The 18,523-nt window shown below is 39.8% G+C and overlaps 1 protein-coding gene across 2 annotated transcripts in view; it reads right to left on the bottom strand.

Annotated features, from left to right (window-relative positions):
- Nucleotides 1-7,112: 7,112 nt before the first annotated feature.
- The window catches only part of TMX4 (thioredoxin related transmembrane protein 4), a 45,264-nt gene continuing 33,853 nt past the window's right edge, over nucleotides 7,113-18,523 (bottom strand). The window contains exons 6-8 of one of the 2 annotated variants that reach the window (XM_045445279.1): nucleotides 17,334-17,435; nucleotides 12,405-12,468; nucleotides 7,113-11,241 (exon numbers count right to left, since the gene is read on the bottom strand). In XM_045445279.1, the coding sequence (XP_045301235.1) occupies nucleotides 10,883-11,241; nucleotides 12,405-12,468; nucleotides 17,334-17,435 (525 nt within the window). In that variant the 3' untranslated portion in view covers nucleotides 7,113-10,882. The remainder of the gene's footprint in view (nucleotides 11,242-12,404; nucleotides 12,469-17,333; nucleotides 17,436-18,523) is intronic. The other variant, XM_045445281.1, reaches the window with a different exon arrangement.

The raw sequence follows: 18,523 nt of genomic DNA on the forward strand, positions 1-18,523 counted from the left end.
ATTTATGAAGCACATATAATGAATTAAATCGACATTGTCTTTAAAAAAGAAAACTTCCCTTGTGAAATTATGAACTGGACATTAGCTTTAAGACAGCTTCAATGGCTATCTAACTTCTTAAGAAATTATATTCCTTTGTCAACAGAGAAAGAAGGCCTATTTCAATCCTGCTTGGAGCAGTCGAAAGCTGCCCTGCTCCACTGGTGGTGAATAGATTCATTCCAGAAGGATCTGGCTACTGCTGTGGAAGTCAACTTCAAGCAGGGTTTGGAACCATTGGAACAGAACAATAGCTCCCAGAAACTGGAGACATTTATGAGAAATACCATGCTAAGAAAGGGCCAAATAAAAAGCTATGAGTTGTGATTTGATCATCCACCAAAATGATACAAAGATGCACAGACACACAAAAAAAAAGAGATGCTAGCATCTAACATCCTACACCAGGGGTGATTTATGAAGTCAAAGCTAAAACAGCTGCCATTAATGTTATGAATGGTTTTGAGAGGATGTGCCCATAAGAAGTAAGTGGCTGGAAGAATTCCTAAAGCAGACTGTCTGCCAGGAGGGATGGAATGAAGCTTGGCAAATCTACTGGTTGGAGCAACTAGGTGAGCGAGCCATGGTTTGCTGGGTTTTAATCCCAAAGAGAGAGCCTCACGAATTCTCACTACTGGTGAAGCAGACCTCAGTTTGAGGAGAATAAAGAATGAATTTTAATGACCTTCAGGATCATCTAACGGGGCTGGCACCAGAGGCATTGAGCACATTTAGGAAACTAGAAGTTATAGCAAGGATACTCCATCCTATTGAATTTTTCCCAGGTGATCATAAATAGGATCCAAAGCCCAATCAGGGACCATGAGAGACAGATCTTCTTGCAGATTGGGCACCAAATTGCTCCACTGCAGGTAGGTATCCTATGACGAAAGGAGATTTGAGAGAACTCAGCATGGGTAAGTCCATGTAAGTAGGGATCACTCTCGGCCTTTTGGCCTGGCCAAACTTAGAGTACTGGGCATAGTCAATATTTGCTTCTGTTGTGGAGAAGAGGAACTTCTCGTGGCAGCCTCTATCTCAAGGTGTCTATTAGATGAATAATCTTTCATTATAAGAGGAATGGGAACTGGAGGAGAGGAGGGGAGATTCTCGGGGGCAGAGGGGAGGGATTAAATACTAAATCTGACATGTTGGCCATTAGAGAGTTTTCCCATTCTCTGCCTCCAACGTTTGGGAAAGGACAATGATTAATTTTGGCAGAGGCAGCTGAACCTGACAGTTCCTCCTGTCACAGATATCTGACAGGGATTTTGATCTGCCCAGAATAAACTAGAGAAGTTAGGGGCAATAGATGGAAAGTTTAATATGCACATAGGCATGGGCATTCATGGCCTCCCTCCCACCTCTTCTCCCAATCAAGGAGATTTCTGGCAATGTCATTTTGGTATTTTCCACTTTCCTAGAGCTCTGTGGTCTAATTGTGCAGTGAAAGAAACTTGTAAGCCAAGATGGGTTATCTGTATTAGAAAGGATCGGTGGAGGAAAGGTCTTTCTCCAGAAAGGGTAAAAATGGAGAGGTAGTAGGCAAGAGGAAAATGGAAGGGGGAAAGACAGCAATTAATACCATATTTTGGGGATACCATAGAGAAATTTTCAGGGATATATAAAATATAAAAGGAGGGAGTAATGCTGGCTTGGGGAAGGGATTGCCTTGGGGACAAAAAAGGCAGATAATGAAAATAATATAAAGAAATCAATGTTTATTTTGGATTGCTAGATTATGGGGGGGGGGGTTGCACACAATGACCCACAAAGACAAGGCTAGATAAGCCTCAGGATTTATTTAGACCCTGGTATCCTACATTGTAGCAAAGTAAAAGAGGCAACAGAACCCACCAGTTAACTTAAGAAGAACTCAATCATTACCAAATTCATTCTTCCTAGAATTTGCACTTGCTTTCAGGGTCACCTCATCCTGTTTTCCATTGCTGGGCAGATCGTAGCTGAGCTGTGGGGCCTAATTCTGGTTCATCCTTATTCCTAGTGTGAGTTCTTTAAGAGACCCAACCCAAACAAGGAGCTTCATAGGCCCTCCCATCCTCAGCCAATCCCTGTTCCCTCAACCAGACAAAGTTGTCAAAAGTAACACTCAGCCCCACGGCACACTCTCTATCCCTGCTCCTAGAAACACCAAATGCCCCCAGAAAAGCAGCTCAGAACACACCAGCATGGCATTCCTGACCTTTCCATCTCCCCTAGATCCTGGCCTGGTAATCCTTCACTGTCTTGTAAACTCTGATGCCTTCAAGCACTGTGTGTGTGTGTGTGTGTGTGTATGTGTGTGTGTTTGTGTGTGTGTGTGTCTAAAATTTATATTAATATTTTAACATACACATATAAATGTATATTTTAGAGTATGTTTTCTAGTTGCCTTAATTAGGAGGGTTGGTTAAAATTGTCTAGAACTTCATTAATAGATGTGGAAATCCCTTACTACCCCACTGTAAAGATGAGGCACAGAGAAGTTAGGTAACTTGCTCAAGTTCATACCACAGGCAAATGGTGGACCTGGGATTCAACCCAGGAAGAACTGCACCAGCATCTATTTTCTCAAGCATCTGTTCCCTGCAAGGGTGATGCACACTGCTTTCTGGTGATATAAGAACAAATCTTGGAAAATCCTGAGGAATATATTTCTAACATTCATTCCAGTATTTCTACCAAAGCTTATTATAAAGTAGTTCTGGGAATGCCTCATAATCAGAAGATTCAAAGGGCCATCCAAAAACTGGAAACACTCTGCATGGGCAAACACCACATAGAATGAGATACTATACACTAGTGAAAATGATTGAAATACTGATGATATATGCAGCACAAACAACCTTAAAATATGGTGTTCTGAAGAAAAAAAGGACATTATTCTTTTGTGTTTTATGTTCCTTCTTCTATGTTTTTAATCATTTTTAAAAGTTTAAAGTTTTTATCTGATATTATTTCAAGGACTAGGGCAAATCTAATTCTGCTGATTAATGGTTTCCTTGTGCACTTTGTAATTTTGGATTGCGAGTTTATCTTAAGTGGGGCTTTATCTATGGAAATCTTAATGCCAGGTTGAGGGTGTTTTCAAGAGCACTTAGTTTTGTGGTTCCTTCTGCTAGTATGTCCCCTCCCCCCATTAGACTTTTTATTATAATTTCTTGGTTTGGGGGCGCCTGGGTGGCTCAGTTGGTTGGGTGTTTGACTTCGGCTCAGGTCATGATCTCGCAGTCCATGAGTTCGAGCCCCGCATCGGGCTCTCTGCTGACAGCTCAGAGCCTGGAGCCTGTTTCAGATTCTGCGTCTCCCTCTCTCTCTGACCCTCCCCATTCATGCTCTCTCTCTGTCTCAAAAAATAAAATAAAAACGTAAAAAAAATAATTTCTTGGTTTGGGGCCTGTTGGGACAATGAAACTAGTGTAAATTCAAACTTCGATATGTAAAGGTTAGGCCCATGGCTATGCACGCTTTCTCTGGGAAGCTAGTTTTGAACACACAGACCAGGCTGAGACAGGAAGCTTTATGGTAGCTTCCATGTGCAAGTGAGCAGATTTTTTTGTTTCACTGAGGATGTAGCTAGGAAGTTTCTGCAATTTCAGTTCCAACTTCTGACCTTGCTATAGTCAAGACCTTTTATCTATACCCATGTGGCCAGTAAAATACGTGCTCTGTGGTTACCTAGGGCACAGATCTCTACCTCCACCACCACCACCATCACCACCACCATCACCACAACCGTCACCCACTGAGGCAGCCCCAGAACCACATCACGTTTATTTACCTCATGGTTTTCGGTCCCTGTGAATTCTTTCTTTTGCAGTTAGCTCTGCCTTTAAAAAGAGGAGTTATATTTTGCCAACACTTTGAGTTTTTAAAGTGGGAGGATTTTCAAATTTCTGTTCCACAACATTGCTTGTCAAAAAAGTCTTGGAAATGCTAGATTAAACTCCTTGGGGAGTCACATCATTAGCCTGTTAAAGGCCAACAATTTAACCCTTTTCGGAACACTGTACACTAAGATCTCTCTTGATGGGTTTGCCCCTAAATCACCATTCTGTTTGCATATTATAAATGAAGCAGTTCTCCCTGCTCTAGAGTACTGATGGGCCTGTTTCTCAAGGTCATTACTTCAACCTGTCACTAGGATTGTATTGTACTCATGGAACAGGGGGCCTATCTTTCTGCTACAGCATGAGAGCAGAACTGTCATTTTAAAACAAATACCAATACTATTCATAAGTGTTAAAAAGAAGAAAAAAGAAATCATCCTATTCTATGCAATTTAATGGGACAACTTTCTCTGTTAGGAGGTAATTCTTACCTTTTTTAGTATCAATAGAGTCAAGGCTCTGAAGGAGGGCCGGGTGACTTGATGCCATACTATGGAGTAGTCAAGGATATGAAAAGTCTTAGAATACTCTATACAAAGTTGCTGTTAGTAAAATAATTAAAAGCTAATGGCCAACTCATAACCTGCTGGCTTCTAATACTATTAGATTGAGACTCATGCTTAAAATTTATTGCACAGAGAGCTAGAATTTGAAGACAATCCCATGGAGTGGCAGCTGTGTAATTTTGTGAATCCTGCAGGTTGTCCCTTTGGGATACAAATGTGCTTTTGGTCTATCCTATGTGCTCTACCAAAGTAACTAATTATAATAAGTAATTTTAGAAATTATATGCCCCACCAGTAACAACAGAGCACAAAGAATTCTGATAGTATCAATCTTTCTATAGTGTCATTTTTAGGTTAACACGTTTAACCAGATGTCTATCAACTAGAATTCCATTTAGGGAGATTTATGGAGTTTATAAATTACTGATTAGATATCAAAGATATCAAAGTTGAAGAAACAGCTCATGAAAAGATGAATAACAAGCTGTTTCTCTATCACTCCCTTATACAAAGGGAAAAGGAGGCCCAGAATCTACCCCAATGGCTCAGCCAAGAACCTCTCATTGAGATAAATGCTAGTCCTATTTTGCCACATGTGTAGTGTAAAGATTATGTGTGTATGTTGGAGGGGTCCCAAATCTATCTCTGCATCAGCAACCCTAATCATGCCCTCCTGGTCACATGTACCACCTAAACTCTCACCTAGATTGGGTTCCTTTTTCACAAACTCACATTATAATTCTTTTCCTGCTTATTAATATCCATCTTCCCAAATAAAATATAAACTCTCTAAGAACACACCATTCACAGTTTGAAAAGTCTGGAATCTTGAAGATCAAATATAAGAAAGTCCAGAAGGAAGACAAGCATTCTTCCCTCTCCTGCCACCAGTGCGTTCATGTGACTAACATTTCACATGGGCTTGCTCTTTGTGAGACGCTCAGGTGGCAAAGGTAGGAAAATGACATCACTGTGGCAGAGAGGCCAGCTCTCTAATCTCCATTTTTTATTAAGCACGTGGCAAAGCGACACATCCTAGCCTCCCTTTCGATTAGGCGTGACCCCGTGACTAAGTCTTCTCACAGGAATGAGAAAAGTAATGCGTATGTGCCTCCTGGCAGCCTGGCTTTAAGATCTCCCAGAAACACTCCTCCATGCTCTTTCCCCTTTAGACTGGTTGGATGAAAATGACCATAACCACCTTAGAAGCCACATGTTAGACAGCAAAGCCTCTCCTGACCTCTCTTGGGTCCCAGAAAAACCTACATGAAGCGGAGCAACTATTATCTGGGTTGGCTGATCTAACCTAAGTGAAGCAGAAATAAAACTCTTGTTCTTAAAGCCTCTGAGATTTGGGAGTCTGTAAACACAGTCTAGACTGACCTAATACAGTCACCAATCTTGAGAAATTCACATGTTCTAAGATAGAATTCCAAATACTGTGGAAGATGTTCCAGATTTGGTGTTTTTGCCTTCAGAAGCTGCAGGCTTTGCTCCCACCAAGGATGTATGACCAAGTTCATGTAGGCTGCGACACTGCATAATGGATATTTTTCTCTAGATAGACAAAAGAGCCTTCTGAGGTAGTTTCTCTGAAGGAATGACTTGGCAGTATGGAAGTTTAATCATTTTCTTCTAACTGCACATCCGTTACCATCTTTCAAAAGTGAAAAATCCAGGGGAGCATGGGTGGCTCAGTCGGTAAGCGTCCAACTTCAGCTCAGGTCATTATCCTACGGTTTGTGGGTTCAAACCCCACTTCGGTCTCTGTGCTGATGGCTTGGAGCCTGGAGCCTGCTTCAGATTCTGTGTCTCCCTCTGTCTCTGCCCCTCCCCTACTCTCTCTCTCTCTCTCTCAAAAATAAATAAACAATAAAAATTTTTTTCAAAAGTGAAAAATCCAATATCCATAGTTCAGTCCCTAAGGGCATTTAAAAGTCACCTCATCTCCTTTGTGCTTTTCCAATGCTACCATGATAAGAAGGATTAGGTGTAGACCAGAGCCTTCTGAATGCCCCAGGAGACCAGGTCAGTCCACAGTGTCTTGAAGGACTAGCAGCATCCTTTGCCATATTCACCAGCCCTGGCCACCTCCACACCTCAGGGCTGGGCCAAGGGACACCTGACAAATGAGTAAAATGAGTTTCTATAGGCAACACAATGGCTATAACAAAGAGGAAGTCTTGGATCTTTGCACTTGTCCTTGGTTTGTGCACTTTCCAAAGTAGCTAAAAGGCTCATGGTTTGCATTTCACCAAGTCAAAAAGAGGACAGAAAGAAAGGGGCCAGGGGCAGAAACAGATTGGATGCAGAATGGACAGATGAAAATTATTTTTTAACAAAGCAGTATTTTTCACTCCCTAGGTGAATGACTTTTGTGAAAATAGTTCTATGAAAAGCCATACACTGTTTTGATTTTACTTATCACTATCATTAGGTTTGGCTGCAAATAGAAGTTTATAATAAAACAAAAAGGTATATGATCAAAGATTCTATACAATTTTGTGATAAGGTGATTTGTAATTCAAGCAATATAATGCTTGAGGCTTATATCTTGACTTCCTATTACTGTTTCCAGTTACTGCAGATGCTATCTGAGGAAGCAAAGAACACATGGATGAAGAGAAAAATAATTAAATATCTCTGAGCTAAATAATTACGACTATTACAAAAAATATAAATAACAAATTTAGAATGTATTACAATACAAATAAACAGTATTTTTAGTGTAAAAACTGCATTTGCACAAAGAAACTAATTAGGAACAAATACAATCACACTACATTGGAAACATGTTAAAATGGTCTGAGGCACACAGAAACAATGGCACAGTTCACGTGAAACTTGACCAAGAGGCCATCTGAAGGCCATGTCCTGGTCTGAAACTACCAAAGGCCTTTCAACCAAATCTCCTGGCTCAGAAAAGCTACTCAAAAAGCTGCCCCATCCAGGTTCATCAGACTTGATGACTCCGTGTTTGGTTTTTCAAGACAAACTAATCTTCTGAAGAGGATCAAAATGTAGGACTGAGGTAAAGATACTGAACAAGGAGGAAGTTTTCTGTTGGCACAAAAGATTTACATGAATACTTTTCAAAATGTTGTTATATTTGATGGGATGGGTCAATTATACATTTATAATACTGGCAGATAACACTTCAACACTGAGCTGGACAGAGATAAATTGATACACATTAGCGAAAGCACCAATCTTTCCCTTCTTTCTCTCACTTCATGCCAATTTAACATTTTATACTGAAATCTTAGGTGTACCCTATTGTTTCTACTTTTTTTTTTTTTTTTTTTTTGGACTCTTTAATGCTTGCCATCCTGTAAAGCAGCATACAGGCTCCAGTCTTAAATACTTGGTCATAAAAAGTCGTATGCTAAGTGCTCGCTTCAGAAGACATTTTTTATCATCCTTCCCCAAAGGTGTTATGCACTGTGGACTCTGCAGGCTTATATAAACTCAAATCATGTAGCAATGCCATAGCTATCAGCAAGGATTGGGGCCATAAAAAAGTCAAAATTTGGCATTCTCTAAAGCTTGTATACTTTTTATTACAGTCATTATTTTGGATTTCTTTTTGTAGTTAAGGAGTCCTGTGGCTAACAGGGCTCATATGCATCAGTTCAGGTGGTAAGTATGCACCCATGCAGTGCAGGGACCTGTGAAGTAGAGGAGTCCTGCCTGTCACCCCATTCAGTGCTTACACTTCAAAGGGAAGGAAAGAAGTGGGATTGTCTACTCATTGCTTCAATGAGAGAGCTCTAAGCAAGTTGGGGTGCTTTAGCAGATCTAGCAAGAGATGAATGATAAAAGAAACTAAGAAAAAGGTAGAAGTTTCAAATTTTCCTTCTAATCAGCGAAAAGACACCCTGCTCCAACTGCTCCCATGTAAAGTATTTCACATCTATTCCAAAATCTAGAGTCACTTTTATTTAATTTTCCTGATTTGAGTTATATAAAACACTATTCTGTAAGTAACTGATATTGCAACATAAGGAAGCATGATTATTTTTTAATTTTTAAAATCAAAACTGTGTTTCCATGATTTGGCTCCTGGATTAAATATATTATCCACACGAAAAATCCACAAAATCCTATTGAGGTGTTAATCTAATCATAAATTATTTTAGGTTGACTTTTTCCCTTTAGTTTTATATCCAGTAAATACTGAAAACAAACCTAAAGGCCTTAAGTGGGAAGAGATTAAATTAGATGTGTACTTATCAGTCCATTGAGTAAAAACCCCATCTTTTGCTGGGATGTTTAAAAAAAAAAATGGTACCTGTAGCCACAGATGCTCCAACTTTTAATGGACCTTCTTTGCCAAACTGTTTTCTCCTCTTCCTCCAATTTTTTACAAGTATTTTTGAGAAAGAACATATATTTTTCTTATTATAATTAGATACTATTTGGGGTTCAATTAGAAATTGGCCTTACATTTATAAAAAGCCAAAGTGGATTTTATTTCTTCATTCCTTCCCTTCTGGTCAAACACTACACTTAAAAAAAAAAGTTTTAATATAGGGGAATGGGCAAAGGGGGGAGGTTTAAACAAAAAAGTCAAATAATGAAATCTTTTTTATTCCACACCTCTGAACTTGAACTTAGTGATCTTTGAAAACTTTGTTTCAGAGAAAGAAATCCAGTGACAGAAGAGAAGAGAAGAGAATGATCTAGAAAAGCTTCCCAATATTAGGGAGACATAACTGCCACCATCAGAACCATGGTGCTTGGGGTGAGCATGTATCAGAGACTTACATGGCAGGAGGGGCAGGAAATGAGCCAAAGTCAAGGTTTCCCCAGTCCCTCAGTTCTGTGATAGCTTCAAACTCAAGATTCTGTAGCTGTCTGAAGCAAAAAACTATTGGCGACTGTTAATGAACCTCACCGTACTAGGGGATGAGCCTGTCAGGTAACTGAGTTGGAAAGATGAAAAATAACCATCTCTAAAAACTAGCTTCTGTCAGAATAAAAACTCCCTTTGTGTGAGGCTTGCAACAGACCCATTCATCCACCCGAGGGTAGAGAGTTTCAGACCTCCCCCTCCTCCAATGAGCCCCTGTTCAAAGTTAATATGAGGTAAGGGTTATCTAAACAGCCAGACAGGAGTATACTGCATATTTCTTTATAAAGATGACAGAAACTTTTCGAATTTCATAAACCTATACTACTTGTTTTTCTGTCTGGACCCAAGGGGTGTAGGATCAACTTTAGACATCTTTCATAAGCTTGGAATCTAATTTTACGAATTTATTCTAAGACATAAATCAGGTAAGACAGAAGTAGATGGATGGATTCTTTAAAAGAAATCAGGCCCCCTGGGTACTTTTAGTGGACTGAGTATTGAGAGATTTACAGGAATAAAATTCTCTACAAGATTAAGGAAGAAGGAAACGAAACCAAATCTTTCATTTCCAGATATTCACTTTCATTAATTCTTTCACCAAAAGCACATCACTGAACGAAAACCAGAAATGGTTTTGCAGTTAATAATAAAGTGGTTCAAGAGCCAAGGAACCCCTTGAGATGGAAGCAAAACAGCAAAGTATTCAAGTTCTCTTCACAAGACTACCTTGTACTGGCAACACTTAGGGCACTTCTGGCTTCAAAAGAATATTGCTAAAGGAACTTTTTGAAAAAAAGTAATTACTAGATTTTGGCAAAAAAACAAAAACAAAAATCACTCCTATAAAACCCCTACTTCCTTTTGAATCTCCAAAGGTTATAACATTTCATTCAAGATGCTTGGCAGTCACGGGCTTTGGTTCCGGATTATGTAAACCCTTAAGTCAAGAAGGAAAGCGGCTGATGTCAACCGGCCGCTGTCTGTGGCCTATCACTGAGGAAGTATTGTGAAGCGTGTGGGGCGCCTGCAGGCCCGTGGTGGGAAGGTTGGAGATACTAAAGGTAAGAAATAAATCACAGCAAAAGAGATTCGGAGAGTTGGGATGATGTCCAAACTCTTTTCTACCATAATAATCCAGGGCCCTCTCAATTTCTACCTCTAAAAAAGTGTCTCTCCACCGCGGTGGCTGATGTTTCTTACATTTGACAAAAACGAATACTTCACACAAAAGACTTCCACAAGACGTCTGCTGCTTGTGAGGAGGCTCATGTTGCTTTGCTTTCATTTTATGGCGCCTGCAGGGTGCTTTCTCGGGTCAAAACTCTCTAGCCCCAAGCAAATGAATTTGTGCCCATACTAAGTGCTCAAACAGATCTAACACCGTGTTTGTCTTTCTGTTTCCTGATTGTCATGCCTGAAAGACTCTCATTAATATACATGAGGCTTAATGCCATAAGACTACATGACTAGAGATCATTTTTTAAGAGAAGCTTGCTCATTCAGGAAAAAGTACGAATTTGATTTACACTGCAGACCAGAGGGAAGCTGACACAGTCCTTTGGTCTGAATTCTTGGAAACACCGTCACTAGACCTATGGGCCCTTATCGGCATGCTGACTTTTGCGCTGCCTCAATGTGTCTTCCGCCACCTCTGTGTCGGCTGGGCTGGGCTGCACAGGCGTGTCTTCTTCAGGCTCAGGTTCTCCATCCTCCTGGACCTCTCTCAGGGGCCCCTGGTCCTGGGCGTCGTTCCTCTCCTCATCCACGCGAGCGGCAGCACTGTCCTCCTCCTCGTCCTCCTCCGCTTCGTCCTCATCACCAAGGTCTTCTTTCTCTTCTTCATCATCTACAAGGCTGTCCTTGTTTTCTTCCTCATTTGAATCATCTTTTTCCTCCTCTGCATCCTGCAACTGTTCAGCTTTGTGAGCCTCCTCTGACCTCCGAGTCTGCTCTGTGGAGGGAAGAGAGGGGAACATCCTCTGAATAAACTGGTCATTCAGCAGTCAATTGAGTGTGGTTAGCTGTGAAATGAAAGGGTGGGGCCCGTGACCATTTTCTCCAATCTGAAGCTATGTTATCACACTGCACAGATCTCTGGCTGGCGGTGTCCTACCTCCATCCAGGGCTTCTCCATTCCTCTCTGGAAAGTTCACTAACTGTGTTGACTGATAGAGCACAGAGCCAGGGAGGGTAAAGGTTCCTTCTGGCTTACTCAGTGACCCACTCACTAGTCATGGTGGTTAGTTAAGAAATGTGACTTAAGCCAAGCCAATCACAGGACTTCCCAGGAGTTTTTTGGCCAGAGTCAAGAAGAAAAGCCTTCTCTCTTTCTACAGGAATTGATAAACTGATAAAGTGTGAGTTAGGGCTGTTGACAGCCACTGAATCAGCCACATAGAAACAGAAACCTAACATCCCTTGGGCTGAGCTTGCAACCAGAACATCCCTAGATTTTTCAGTTATGTGAGTTAATAAAATTTCCTTTTTTTCCTAAGTTACTTTAAACTGGGTTTATGGTATTTTTAACAATTCTAAGGAACATAATATATTTTCTAATTATCTACGGAAATCTCCAAGTCTTGAGAACTTCAAGAACTGAAAAGAAATATAAGCTTATTTAGTTAAACTTCCACATAAAATTAAACAATTATAAAGTCTCAAAGAAGTCTTCATGCAAAGTCTCAAAACTAGGAATAAAAACGTGAAAACCCAGGGCTGTTTAGTCCCACAAACAGTGTGGAGCAGTGCAAGGATTTGGGAAGACTGTTTTTATAGGATTTAGAATAGTTACTGAGACACGGTTGAGACTCAATAAATGTGAGTTCTCTTCCCTCATTCCAGTTTGAATGAAGGAAAAGGTGTCAACTAATTAATGAAGGGCATATACTCAAGGGGAAAAACAATGACCAAAATGAAGTATTACCTAATTTAAGGGAAGAAAAAAATCATTTTTGTTCAATTCTGACCTAGAAAACATATTTCAAAGAATTTGGTAGTAGTGATGGTTTGGTCACCTCACGAGTCAGCGGGGAAAACTCCAGTATCTATCTGAGCACAAAAGGGCACGTCACAGAATTCCAAAACTACTCTATCACATGAGTTTATCATACTTACCAGTGCGCTCAGATAAATGCCTTGGAAGTGGTACATAGAAACATTCTGATATTATCACCAAGACCTGAAGGGAAAAAGTGATTTTACAGTGAATAGATATGACATTTATTACCAAAGAGCCTCAAATTTAGGTCTTGGATCTATAATCAGATATTTACAGACAAATAATTAGCAGTTGGTCAAAAGTCCTCAAAAAGGACAAGGGCATAATTAAGACTTTCCAATTTTTCAAATGTAACAATGTAGGAAAATATTGATTTATAACAGGGGTCACAAAGTCAAATGTCTATAGAGATCCCACCAAAAACTGGTAAATCAAACAGGTATAAGAAAATGGATACTATCAGTCAAGTCTAAAGCGGCCTTTTTAAAAAACACCCCTCTGGACAAACAAAACTAGTCTGTATATGGCTGCCTCTCACCAATGCCTGAGTAAAAGGCTATTTATTTCAGGGTCTAGAATTCTTAAGAGTACCGTAAGAAATTTCTACAGAAATAAATTGCAAGAAAAGTTATCAGTGATATGAACTAAACCCTATTTTAGACAGTGACTGACTTGGCTTCATCTCCGACCTTAATGAAATATGAATGAATCATTTTCTACTTGCTAGAAACATCCCTCTCCCTTGATAAACTGCAAGCTCTTTAGGGGCAGGTTCATCCCAGTCCCTGTTCCATGCCTTGTCTGGCATGGGCCACAGTGATGAAGCTATGGGTGTGGGGTGCAGTTAGCTGGACCCAGAATAAGCTGCAGCCATTCTTCACACCTTCCCATGCAGCATCACACAACATAAAGATACAACCAGGAAGAAGCTGCCCATTTAGAAGGACAGTGTCCTTCTTGTACCTAGCTGACTCCCAGACTTGGCCTTTAAGATAGTAATACTACTTCATACATTAGTGTTTTAAAGATGCTCTAAAATTTTAAAGAACCTGATATCATAGTTCTTTTGATTCAGTTTCATAAACATCAAATGAGTACCCTACTTTGTGTTCAGGATTATCACCATCTGTATATTCATTTACCACTTTACTCAAAATTTGGTTCATTAGGTTCAAGGTATCGTGTTAACTTCTGTGGGGACAAGTTCAAAAAAGGAGAAAAAATGGCAGTTTAAACATAAAGCAATATGGAACATGAATTTCATAAGAAAAATGAATAAAGCACTTTGACAGATATTTCAAAGATTCAGATATTACAACCAGTTATGGGTTTGGGAAGGATCAAGAATGACCACTTGAAGGAGGCATCACTTAAGGCCCTGGGCATAGTCCAGAGTGGATGGGTAGTACCAGTTGCCTGGTTCGTCTAAGCTACACCAAACTGGACCATGGGGGCTCCTATATCCAGAGGAAGCCCTGAATGCAAGGCTGGGGAGACCAGTGTGGTAGGACAGTGGGATGCATAAAGCTCTGTGGGTTGGTGAGGAACAAGCTCCCTGGGCCAGCTAGAAGGCTAGGTATAGAGGGCCTAGAAAAAGACTTAAGGCATACTAACCTCAACCTTGTCTCTCATTAACTGTGTGACCCTGAACAAGTCATTTAACTGCTTTCTCACTGGAACTCTCTCAAAAGGATGGATTTGGGTTAACCTATCATGAAAGTCTATTTTATATCTAATAGTACACAATTCCATCATATAGCCTTAATTCAGAAACTGGAAGGAAAACCCTCTTATTCTCCCAGATTCTCGCAGTTCAAGATCTATTTTCTCATCTAGAGAACTATTCCCTTGGAATGGTCCACTTCCTAAGCCACTAAGAATGGCACTGTTTAAAAGCAGGGTCTAGGGGCGCCTGGGTGGCTCAGTCAGTTAAGCGTCCGACTTCAGCTCAGGTCACGATCTCACGGTCCGTGAGTTCGAGCCCCACGTCGGGCTCTGGGCTGATGGCTCAGAGCCTGGAGCCTGCTTCCGATTCTGTGTCTCCCTCTCTCTCTGCCCCTCCCCTGTTCATGCTCTGTCTCTTTCTGTCTCAAAAATAAATAAACGTTAAAAAAAAATAAATCAAAAAAGTAAATAAATAAAAGCAGGGTCTATAGGGGAGTAGTGCCCTTTTCTTCCTCTTCCCTTCCAGGGTTATATTTTCACGTTCCAGCTGTGACCCAGGTAGATACAGATAGCCATGCAACTAAATGAGGAGGGGAGACAGATTTGCCACCTTTCACAGAGAGTGAAATCTAGGCCTCTTGATAGTAGAGACCCTCCTCTGAGGGAGGCTCTGTGCTAGACACTGGGGAGCAACACACAGAAAAATAATCTACCCAAGTACCAAAATTTAGACAGTCACCACATATACCAAGTGAAATGGAGACGGGAGAGTAGAGGCATATGATCGCTGCCTGCGTTTTCCACTGCTCTTCTGTTTGCCTAGAGCTTTGCTGTCTTTTATCCTTCAGAGCAGAGTCACTGATGACAGAAAATGACACTGCCAGAGTGATTTCATATACAGATGATACACTTAAGGGTCTTTCCCATATTGATTTAAAATGCAAAATATATACTTGATTTCTAAAACTGGGCCCTTTGCTGACATGTGCAAAATAACATTTAGTATTAACATTTCAGCCATCGTGAGGCTCAATCACGAAAACAAACAAAAATCTAAACCAGCAGCAGCCTTGTTTTGACTTCTCATCTTCTAAAATTAGGAAAAAGTAGAAAACATAATAGGCTTGTGGGAAACAATGACTTGATCAGGAAATGACTTCTCTATGGAAAACATCCTGCCCTCCTGGCCACTGTAGAAGTTAAACTCCATAAGAATTCATACAGGGAAGAACTTCCAGGGTCACCAGGACCAAGCCTCAGGTGACTGCATGCCTGGGCTCTGCTTTCAGCCCTCAGTTAATGGCAAAGGTGACATACAAGACAGAACTGCACACCTGCAGACCTCCCTGAAGGCAACAATTCTAGTTGTTGTGTGCTTCTTTTGGTATGTATTACAGTTGTAGAAAAGGAATCAGAGATATGTGTTTGGTATTTTATGGAAATGTATTACCGGAAAATTTCTGAGTTTATTACTGCTTTGAAATTATTACTATTTTGTTAAATAGTTACTCTCCCAATTTCTTATAAAGGAATGATATTCTATATCATTTAATCACTTGAATAGTCTAGAATCAACTCTCTTGTTTCTTCAGGCCAAATCTTAATAACCCTCCTGTACTGATTATTTGAATCTAAGTTCCCAAATGAAGTTAGGGCATAGACAAGCCTGACTTGATTTCTTGAATAAAGTTGACCTCAAAGATAAATTTCAAAAAGCCTTTATGCTGAGAAGAGTTTCCAATGGTCTTCCAAAAGGCTCATGCTCAACCTACATTCTCCATAACTCCACTTGAGAACCACCCAGTATCTCATGGTGCTCCCCCTACAAAAGCCTCACACTCATGTGGCCCTGAAAAACACCACCAGAACAATCCAGAACTAGACCATAGATAGGAGAAGCATATTTATATCCATTCAGCTTTATACAAAGTGAAATACTTTAAGGCCAGTCAGTCAGGGACATGGTAGTTAGCACTAGGATTAATGCAAGCTAATGAATGACATATCTGAGTTCCATCCCCACCTGTGAAGCTAACACCAGCAGTCACAAACCAAATATACCATAATTTGAAATAAGCATGTTTGTAGCAAAGCCAAATCGAATCAAATAAAAGCCTCCTTGGCTTCTTGGGAGTCTGACTTTGTCATCCCAAGTTACATATCAATATGGATAAAAGCAACTGCTAACACTTTAAGCTAATTTTTTAAAAAGAACTTGCTAATTTAAAAAAGGTAAACAAATAAAATAAAAAGAACTTGCTAAAGAGCTGAAATGCATTATACAGTGTAAGGACAGACCTACCTAAATGTTTGTCCTTTTTACATAAATTCTTAATAATCATCAATTATTCCTATCATATAGCATTTAGGAGCTGTGCAATAAATATATAGCACAATGGTTTTAAAGACTTATCTTGGGGCACCTGGGAGACTCAGTAAGCATCTGACTCTGGATTTTGGCTCAGGTCATGATCTCACAGTTCATGAGTTCAAGCCCTGTGTCAGGCTCTGTGCTGACACTGGGGATTGCTTGAGATTCTCTCTCCCTTCCCTGGCTTGCGCACATGTGCACTCTCTCCAAAATAAATACACTTAAAAAAAAAAAAAAAAAAGAACTTATCTTAGAGCTTAAAGCTCAAATTGATCAAGTGTGGGTAAAAAGAAAGATTAAAAAATTATATAAAAGAGTAAAACACGCCAAAACCCTTACAGTTGTCTATACAGCTAAATAAATAAATTTATTATTTCAATTCTTACCTAAAACATCTAGGAAGAAAATGCACAGATACCTATTAGATACCACTTTTTACACCGAAAGAAGACATAGTAATGTGCTTTGCATCTTATTTTTTCCCATAATAATGACTGTGTTTTTTGTCTACCTTATCTTACAAAATCCACCTTGGGAAACTAGAGTCTATGTATAAGTAGCTGGTCAGGATTAGAGATTCAATTGGAGGATATGAACAAGAAAAAAGTCATCTTGTTCACTCAAGGAACAAATTCACAGGTTTGGCCTTATCACCACAGTGTTCCAATCAAGTAGGCAATGTGTGAAATCACAGCTGACTTGGTTGTCTTGGAAACTGACTATGAATTCATATAAGGTCTCCAATTCTTTCATTACCGCCTATATTCTAGGCAGCACACATCTTCAGGATATTTCAGGATAGGATTAGGAGATAACAATTAAATGAATTTTCCATTATATCTCAAATTACCACTGACAGTAATATCAAACAAGTAAATGCTACTTAACTTCTTAGATTATACACAAAATGATATTTGTTTATGCATCTTTTCTTTCTTGGCTGCTCTCTAGTTTTGCATAAAATCCATGTGGCTTGGCAGAAAGCGGGGGAAATGGCATTATTTCTTACCAGACCCATGAGAAGGCCAAAAATCAAGGTGGCCATGATGAAAAAGACATAAGAACACCAAGCAGGAATTCCAAGGGTCACTGTGAAATAGTTGTGAAGATGCTGTAATCAGAAGAAAAATATAAAATAAAATCTTTACTTATTACCAAATATGTTTGAATCTCCCTCCCTAGCTATAACTCAAGTCTGCAAATTATTTCTACATGTATGAGCTCCCACAAAGGTCATCCAGTCTGCATCTATATGATTCTTCAAGAACAAGTCAGGGGCGCCTGGGTGGCGCAGTCGGTTGAGCGTCCGACTTCAGCCAGGTCACAATCTCGCGGTCCGTGAGTTCGAGCCCCGCGTCAGGCTCTGGGCTGATGGCTCGGAGCCTGGAGCCTGTTTCCGATTCTGTGTCTCCCTCTCTCTCTGCCCCTCCCCCGTTCATGCTCTGTCTCTCTCTGTCCCAAAAATAAATAAACGTTGAAAAAAAAAATTAAAAAAAAAAAGAACAAGTCAGATTTTACAACATTGAAAATCTGAGAGTAATAATCAAGGTCATATCTTGACCTTTGTTCTCAAGTTATACTTCTTTGAGTTCTATTTCTTTGTTCATGATTTGGTAGAACTCTGGCAGAATTGTTTTTCTAGCCCCTCCTTTCATCATTTCATAGATTCTTTTTGGTCATTCTCCCCTAATAATTCTGTATCTCAATTTTTACTCATCATATGGCATCCATAAAAAATTAAACTTCTTGGGCCTTTGTCAATTTTTAAGTGAAACTAAATTACTACTAACAGAGTATCAACCATTTAAAATGTCTCCATACTTCCTTTTTTCTAATCAGACCATTACTCTACCCCACCCATCCTCAACAACTTTCGTAATTCACCATAAAACTGAAAATATAATATTACACAGAAAAAATTTTTCCAGTTAATTCATTATGAACAAATGAGATTCCATCAGTCTTTTGAGTAGAGCTCACATCCCTTCATTCTTACTGTTCCCTCAGACCCTATTTGATGTCAGATACATTAAAAAATCAGTGAAGAGATACCATTGTTGCTAGAAATTATTTACATGCTAAGTCATACAAATATGAACCTACTAGTTTGGTGCCAAGGCCCTTTTAAATGTGGGCTTGTAGGAGCCATGCTTCACCATGATGGCTTAGTGATCATCTGTGTTAGGCCCTTCCAGCTCC

Source organism: Leopardus geoffroyi, chromosome A3 (genome assembly GCF_018350155.1).
Source record: "Leopardus geoffroyi isolate Oge1 chromosome A3, O.geoffroyi_Oge1_pat1.0, whole genome shotgun sequence".
NCBI classification, from domain to species: Eukaryota; Metazoa; Chordata; class Mammalia; order Carnivora; family Felidae; genus Leopardus; species Leopardus geoffroyi.